This window comes from Meleagris gallopavo, chromosome 13 (genome assembly GCF_000146605.3).
Source record: "Meleagris gallopavo isolate NT-WF06-2002-E0010 breed Aviagen turkey brand Nicholas breeding stock chromosome 13, Turkey_5.1, whole genome shotgun sequence".
NCBI lineage: Eukaryota > Metazoa > Chordata > Aves > Galliformes > Phasianidae > Meleagris > Meleagris gallopavo.
The window spans coordinates 11008345-11016636 of record NC_015023.2 but is presented as its reverse complement, the minus strand read 5'-3'; the positions used below and the strand labels follow the sequence as shown (position 1 = coordinate 11016636).

The 8292-nt window shown below is 58.0% G+C and overlaps 1 protein-coding gene across 1 annotated transcript; it reads left to right on the top strand.

Annotated features, from left to right (window-relative positions):
- The first annotated feature begins 1403 nt into the window (after positions 1 to 1403).
- Positions 1404 to 8286, top strand: HSD11B2 (hydroxysteroid 11-beta dehydrogenase 2). Its single transcript, XM_010717892.3, has 4 exons — positions 1404 to 6548; positions 6967 to 7152; positions 7354 to 7491; positions 7784 to 8286. The coding sequence occupies exons 1-4, from the start codon at positions 5789 to 5791 to the stop codon at positions 8137 to 8139; spliced, it is 1440 nt and encodes a 479-aa protein (XP_010716194.1). The 5' UTR covers positions 1404 to 5788; the 3' UTR covers positions 8140 to 8286.
- The last annotated feature ends 6 nt before the right edge of the window (positions 8287 to 8292 follow it).

Genomic DNA, 8292 nt, shown 5'->3' with positions numbered 1-8292 from the left:
TGCCGGGGTGCTCCGGGTGGTGCCGGGGATGCGCTCCGGGGATGCGCTGCTCGTCGGGGAGACGCGCGAACGGCGCCGGGATCGCTCCTGTCGCAGGGGGGTTGCGCTTCCGTGGGGTGTCCCGGTGTGTGCGGGTGTCTCCCAGCCCGGGGTGGGTCCGTAGAATCGTCTGGGTTGGAAGGGACCCGAAAGGTCGTTTGCACCCGCGGTGAGCAGAGAGTCCCGCAGCTCCATCAGTGCTCAGAGCCCCGTTCCCTGACCTTGGCCGTCTGCAGGGATGGAGCAGCATCTCTGTGCAGCCACTGCCTCACCGCCCTGAGTGTAAAGAACTTCTTCCTTATCACCAGTCTAAATCTGTCCTCTTTTGGTTTGAATCCGTTTCCCCTTGTCCTATCGCAGCAGACTCTGCTAAAGAGTCTGTCACCTTCTCTCTCGCAGCCCTGCGGAGGTACTCAGGGTTGCCGAGCTCTGGAGAAGGGCAGCCCCAAAGAGGAGGGAATGGTTCAGCCCCAAAGTCGGGGCCGTGGGGCAGCCCGATGCCACGGGGCACTGACATCAGCCGTGCACAGGTGTGTACAGTGCCTTCCTCCTGGCCGTGGGGCTGCAGGGAGGGAGCTGTGGGCACCACTTGGTGCTGCCCTGACGTCCCGTTGGGCTCTGGAAAGCAGACCCAGGGAATCACCGAATCATTAAAGCTGGAGAAAACCTCTCAGATTCCCCACGTCCAAACCTACTCTCAGCACATCCCTCGGTGCCACATCTCCACTGTTCTTGAACACCTGCAGGGTCAGTGACCCCCCCACCTCCCTGTGCAGAGCCTCACTTCTCATTCAGAGTTTCTCCTAACATCCAACCAGCTCCAAAGAGAAGGGGAAGGCTGAGCCCAGCCGTGGGGCAGGACGGTGCCATGGGGCTCACCCAGCGTGGGGTTGGCATCAGTCGCGCGATGGTGACTCAGTGCTGGAACACGGTGTTCTCGCCCCGTAGCACAGTGACACCTGCGGCCCCGCCGTGTTTGCTCTCGGCAGTAAATGCTTTGTGGTTGGGCAGGTTCGATTTGCGGGTGCTGAGGTGAAGCACCTCCAGGGGAGAAATGCAGCGCTGGCGGTGCCGGGCTGCACGTTTCAGTGCTTTGCATCTCTTTAAGAGCAGAGCGGGATGTTGCTGGGGCTCACGGTCCCCGCTAAGGACCCGAAATGGGTCAGAGCTTAACACCGTGCTCTCAAGGTTAGCAGCAGCTGTGCAGCCCCATCCTGCGGCCTTGCCAGATGCTGGAGCAGCTGGTGGCTGCGGGAGGCAGCGATTCCATCCAGATGTTGGGGCTGTGGAGGTGCAAACGCTTCCCTGTGGTCGCAGCAGCATCCCAACCTCGGGGCTCTGGTGCTGCCCCACACCTGATTTCTCAGTTTTGAATGGTTGAGAGTGAGGATTTGGAGCCACTCGGTGATTGTGCTTGTGAATAACAGCTGGAGCTGGGCACGATGGGTGCTGTGCTCAGTGTGCATCCAGGGTTGTGGGTTCTTCCTTTGGAGCCACACCACGGAATGGTTTGGGCTGGAAGGATCCTAATAATGCCATCCTAAGGCTACAACAACTCCTGGCTGTTCCCTTCCCTGGCTCTACTTCCAGGCAGGGTTGTGCCCTATGGTTGGGTGTCACTCCTCTCCACACACCAGCTGTGCCTGTCCTGTGCAGGAGGTTGTTGTAGGAGTTGTACCCCATGATCATTATGGGTCCCCTCCAACTTGGGATATTCTGTGATTTGGTGCTGCCCTACCGTTATCCTTCAGCCCAGCTCCATCCAACTGCTCCTGTGTATTTTTGGGGAAAGTACCCCAAGATAACCTTGTGAGGCACACAGCCCTGCACAGATTCAGCTGCACGCAGTGTTGGCTAGGGAGTAGTCATGTAGTCATGAGAGATGGAGATGGCTCATAGCCCACAGGTCCCAACCGCTCGTGGTTCCAGGAGCTGTGTTTCCAAAAAAACTGAGCTGCCCATGTACTGCAAGAGAAAATGGGGTCAGCCTGACAGCAGTGTGAGGATGGGCAGGATGTGTGATGGGCATTTGGTGTCGCTCCCATTCCAATGGGACAAATGGGATGGTGCCTTACGCCCCAGTAGAATTTTACCACCAAGGTACCCCAGTGGGAAGGACCTTACTGCCCACCCAACCCCTCCATGGCGGGGGCACTCCCATAGACCTCAGCCCCATCCAGCCCGGATGAGATGGGGCGCCCACCCTTCTCCGGGCAGCTGTGCCAGGGCCTCACTGCCCTCACAGTGAAGGATTCTTTCTGGTATCTAGCATCAATCTTCCCCCTTTCAGTTCGGAGCTTTGGTTTGCCATGGCCATGGCTTCCCTGGTGCTGCGTGTCCTTCCAGCGACAGCTCCTGCTGATGGATCACCATCGTGTTCCCGGCTCGCCGTGTTCCCTCTGCCGGCCATTATTCACCCGCTTATCGCTGAGGCTCTTCACAACAACTTCCTCTTTTGGGGGGACATAAATCCCACATTAGCTCTGATGAAAGGTACAGGCTGTGCCATCGCCTGATGTTTGTGCTCAGATCCTTGTCACTGCTTTGTCCCTGCCCTGAGCATCCCATCGCTGCCTCCAGCAGCAGCACATGGGCACCGAGCACAGAGGATGCTCAGATGTCCCTTTTGCGAGTGCGATACCCCATGCTGAAAGCTCTGCTCCAGCACTAAAGTGCTGCTTCTAGGAAATTCCCTGTATGATCTTTCTGCGAAATGCTGACTTTGTAGCAGCTCTGGCTCAGGGGAGCTGCTTCCTCTCCTGCGGTTGTTTTTGAGCCTCCCCATGGCCCCAGTGGGACTCACTCAGTGGTGTGTGTCCCCTACCTGGCTGCCCTCAGCCCACGGTGTGCCCCATTGGTTTAGGCCAACTCTTGGGATGTCCTCAGCCCATGGTTTTCCCCATTGGGTTGGGCCAACTCTTGGGATGCCCTACGCCCACATCACTGCTGCACCTGCTGGCCCCATTGGAGCGTGGGTTGGTCCAGTTGGAGCCTCTCAGCAGGCTGCTGGTGACTTGTCCTCACGCATGCTATCAGCACTGCTTGGGCTCATCCATGTCCTGGCTGCACGAAAGTAATTGCATTACCCCATAACTCCATTAGTGACCCCATTAGCAACCCACGGTGACGCAGCCGTGCGTGTTGGGGTGCAGGAAGGCAGCTGGGTGGCCTTGGTGACGGTGACCAGCACACTGTGTCCCCACTGCTCTGGTGATGTTGGGGCCATGATGCTGACGTACTGCAGCCAGTGCCTGCTTCTGCCAAATGGGCCTTAATTTGGGAGCCCTGCTCACATCCTCGGGGCTCTTCTCTGTCTTCGCTGCTGCCTCTGGTTGTCAAGGCAGGAAATCAGATTTTCCCCCGCTTCTCTCAGGTTCGTTAAGTGAAACATATCCTCCCAGGAGGAGGTTATGGCACATAATGCTCTGTAAGCGCTCGGCTGATCCGTTGTAATTCATCCCATCTGCCTGCCACAGCCGGCCACCTTCTTTCCTGGCCCCTACTCAGGGCATCGGGTCCCAAAGAGCCCCTGTGGGGTTGTTTTGGTTCTTTCTCTTGTGGCTTTCTGGACATGGGGGATGTGTGGATGGTGCACCCTACGGATGATGTGTCTCATGGCTGGTGTATCCTGTGCTGTGCATCCCACAGCTGGTGTGATCCATGTGTGCCGTGTCCCGCGGTTGAGTCCCATGGGTTGTCTATCCCATGGATGATGCATTCTATGGTTGGTGCATCCCATGGATGCTGTAACCCACTACTGATGTGTCCCGTAAGTGGTGCACCCCGTGTGTGCTATAACCTATGGTTGGTGCATCCCCGTGGTTGATGTGTCCCATGAATATTAAGAGCAGCCAACCAAAAACATCCTTTTCCTATCAGAGCTGGGTCAAATGTGAGCCAGGGCCGATTTCACATTAATCCTACTAAAATCCAGGCATTTAACAAAAAGGAGCTGTGTGACCAGCCTTAAAAACCAACCGAGGGATGGGGTGCACCTCCAGCCACCCATGGGCACAGGGCAGCTCCCGGGGCGTGGGGAAGGGGACGGAGAGGCCGGGGTGGCTCAGCTGCTGTGGGCACAGGTGCCGTGTGGTCCCCTCCCTCGCCGCAGCCCTGCCAAGAATGTGTTCCCTCGGCGTGGGCTGACATCACCCGCGGAGCACTGCTCTCTCCAAGCGCGCCCGGCATCCGGGAGGTGTTGGCTGCAGGGCTGTGCTCCACACACACGCACACACACACATGCACACACACACACACAAGCTTTTGTTCATGCCTCCTCCTGCCCACTCCATGCCTTTGGGGTGGTCCCCAGCAGGGCTGTGCAGATCCAACTTTTGCTCTGGGTGTTCCCCATTTGGTGGCTGTGCTCGCTCTTCCCCATCCTTTGGGGTCTGATCTGTGCCTTAGCATCCTCATATCCATCCAGATGATGCACGCTGTACCCCTCCGTCCTCACTGATATCTGCGTCCTTCCAGCATCCCCTCCTGCTGAGCTCCCCTTATCTGTGAGGTTTTTGGGGTGGCACCGCTTGTGGATTCCTTCTGTCCCTGCTTGGCCCTGGCAGAAGGGCTCATCTCAGAGCCAACCCTCTGCCTGTTTGCCTTGGCATCCCGGGCAGGATTTGCACGTGAGCCCCTGGAGACAACAAGCAGCTCAGCTCTAATCCTCTTGGCTTCAGCGCCCGGCTCCCCTTGTGCTGCTCACGGCCTTGAGGCTCGCACCATGCACACTCTGTGGCTGCAGTGCAGGAGCTGCTGCTCTGCACTCCCCAGGTTTTTTCCACCTAGAGGAGCTCTGGGTGTTGCAAGTCCTCGAATGACTCCCAAAAATGTGCTGGGAGAAAAGTAGGTAAGCGGTGATGGATGTGCAAGAGGACGAGTGTGCCATGCAGCGAGCGTGCAAGGTGGAAAGTGCACACGGTGGTGACCATGCAATGCGTTGCACATGATGATTGTGCAGTGCAACAAGCATGCGAGGTGGTGGGAGTGCCACACAATGGGGATGCAAAACAATGAGCATGCAAGGTGAGGAGAGAGTGACCATGCATAGGGACGAACAGGCAAGGTGATAAGCACATAAAAGGATGACCATGCAATGTGGTGAACGTGCCAGGTGAGCATGCTGTGCAGTGAGTGTGCAATGTGCTCAGCGTGCAATGCAGAAGCATGCAAGAGGCTGAGTGTGCAACGCTCATTTGCTTCGAGGTCTTTGCCAGCCTCAAAGCTGCTGCTTTGCTCCCCGTGCCCCATCGAACTTCAGGAGCCCTGCATGATGTGTGGGACAGGTGGTCAGCCCCACTTGGAGCCTGGTTTTGCAGGACAGGGTTTGGGGCTCCTGTTGGGTTTTGGAGGTGCTGCTGTGCTTTGAGATCGGGACAGATTCTGTGCCCCAGTCCCAGGAGGCAGCCGCTCACACTCTGATTGCCGTTGATGGCATTATCTTTATTGTGGTTTTCTCCTGCTCTATTGAGTAATGGGGGGACGCACCCCAGCTTCTTTATGGCTTTATGGCACTGCAGTAAAGGACGTGGGGACACAACGCTTATTGGGCTGTGGACTCCAGGCACAGCATGTGGCCATTTAACAGGTCCATGCTTTGAGTTTCTATGACTGAAAATGGGGGCTGGGTGGGCTAACCCGACGTGGTTCTTCCTGTGCACAGCGTCCTGTGTGGTGCAGCTGTCCCCAGGAGCACCCGTGGTGCCCGGGTAGGGTGCAGCTGGGGCCAACCCAGCAGCACTCCCTGTTAATGGTTAATGGGGCCACCGCTATCGGCGCTGCCATCAGCTGGGAACGCGCTGTTCCACACCGCCTGTTTGCTCTCAGCCCCATCTCCCGCAGGGCTCTCCCTTGGGCACGGGGCCGGCTGGGGTGCTGCCGTGTGAGATATCCCTTGGGGGTGCCCCGGAGCCTGGAAAGGGACAGGAGCGCACGCAGTCCCTTTCCCCTCACCCCCATTATTCCCAATCCCTTGGGCGGTTTTGGCCATCTAACATCTCCCTGGCCTCGCAGTGGTGGAGGTGGGGACGCTGTGGGTCCCCGTATGTCACCGCAGGGCTCAGAGCCCATCGTGCCACCTCGTGTCTGGTGGGTGCCCCCCTGCGCTCAGCCCTTTATCAGCTGTCAGCATCAGCGGGGCGATGGGTTTGCTGATAAGGAGTGTTTTCTTCCTCCCGTGCGAGAGAGAAAAAACAGCAGCATCGTGACCTGCGGGTGCCCCGGGACAAGGTCGTGTTCCCGTGGGGTCCCTGTATGGCAGTCCCCAGCCATCAGAGCGCTACCATTGGCTATTGCAGGCTGCGACTCGGGCTTTGGGCAGGCGACAGCGCGGCACTTGGACTCCTTGGGCTTCCGTGTCTTCGCCAGCGTGCTGGATCCACGCGGCCCTGGTGCCCAGGAGCTGCAGAGGAGCTGCTCGGCCCGGCTCACACTGCTACGCATGGACCTCACCAAGCCTGAGGACATCCAGAGCGTCCTGCAGCACATCCAGACCCACACCAATGGCACAGGTGGGAGCTCGTGGCATCCCCATACAGCCCCTTCTCTTGTGTCCTATCCATGGATGCATCACAGAAATCCCCTACAGCCCCCCAGGATCCCCACTTGTGTCCCCATCCATGGATGCAGCATGGGAACCCCATACAACCCCTCAGGACCTCCACTGGTGTCCCCATCCATGGATGCATCCTGGGAACTCCATACGACCCCAGGACCTCCCATCCTTGGATGCATCCTGGGAACCCCAACCAACCAATCCATTCAGGTCCTCCACTTGTGTTCATGGGTACCTCACTATGGGCCACCACCTTGGCCATGCCAAAGAGTTTGTCTTAATGCTCCCTACACAGGGCTCCCATGGATGGAGGAACCATCTAAGCCTCCCAGCACGGCGATATCCCATTTTTCAGAGCATCCCCTCTCCCACAGGTCTCTGGGGCTTGGTGAACAACGCCGGTTTCAACGACATCATTGCCGACGCTGAGCTCTCGCCATTGGGCAACTTCCGTACCTGCATGGAGGTGAACTTCTTCGGCTCGCTGGAGCTCACCAAGGGGCTGCTGCCCCTCCTGCGCTCCGCTGGTGGCCGCATCGTCACCGTCAGCAGCCCAGCAGGTGAGCAGCCCCATGAGACACAGGGATGTGGGGTTGGGAGCCTCACCGGGATGCACCAGCTCCGCAGCACGGTGGGTTCAGGTGCACGATGAGCATCCCTGCTTGGGTTTTTGGTACCCATAGGTGTTGTGCAGAGTAGTGTAGAGTGCTCGCTGTGCATGGGGCTGTGCGAGAGCCGTGGGTTTGTGCTTCTCCCTGCAGGTGACCTGCCATTCCCCTGCCTGGCAGCCTATGGGGCGTCGAAGGCTGCGCTCAGCTTGCTCATGGACACGTTTCGCAGTGAGCTGCAGCCCTGGGGTGTCAAAGTCAGCCTCATCCTGCCCGGGTATTTCAAAACAGGTGAGAGAAGCAGCCCCAGCCACTGTCCTGGGATTACGGCTGGAATCATAGCGTTATGAAGGTCGGAAAAGACCTCCAAGATCACAGAGTCAAGCTTCAACCCCACCACCCTTGGGCTCTCCTTTTTACAACACCCACTATCACTCCCACCTCACGGCCAACCTCCACTGGGTTTTAGAGGGGCCACCCTGGCAGATGCTCCCTTCTCTCCCTGTGGGCACCCCTGTGAGCGTGGGCCACCTGGGATGGAGCTTCCGGACCACACGCATCTCACAGGGTCCCTCTTTTGCAGCCACTTGCGACCCAGACTTCTGGAAGCTGCAGAAGGAGCAGCTGGTGGCCCGCCTGCCCCGGGAGCTGCTGCAGGCTTATGGCGAGGACTACGTGGAGGAGATCAACCGGCAGTTCATCCAGTTCATGAAGGTGGCCGTGGAGGACCTCAGTGCGGTGGTGAACAGCATCACGGACGGGCTGCTGGCTGCCAACCCGGCCGTGCGCTACTACCCGGGGCAGGGCCTCGGGCTCATGTATTTTATCCACCGCTACCTGCCCTATTTTGTCCGAGACTTGTTCCTCAAAGGATTATTCATCAACCCCAAGCTGCCCCGAGCGCTGCGGCCGGAACACAAGGACGCCAAGAAGCCCTGACCTCAGCCGCGTGCAGGGCAGCAATCAGCACTAGACCTAAAACCAAATCGCTTTTCCCAAATCAGGCAGATGCAGATCTATTTTCTATTGTGCGAGAATCAACGTTTTCTAGAGACTTGGGTGTTTTTTGTATTATTATTATTGTATTTTTTT

Coding starts and splice junctions, on each gene's coding strand:
- HSD11B2 (XM_010717892.3), top strand. CDS start 5,789: ATGGTTAATGGGGCCACCGCTATCGGCGCTGCCATCAGCTGGGAACGC. Junction 6,549..6,966: donor GACCCACACCAATGGCACAG/GTGGGAGCTCGT, acceptor CCTCTCCCACAG/GTCTCTGGGGCTTGGTGAAC. Junction 7,492..7,783: donor GCCCGGGTATTTCAAAACAG/GTGAGAGAAGCA, acceptor CCTCTTTTGCAG/CCACTTGCGACCCAGACTTC.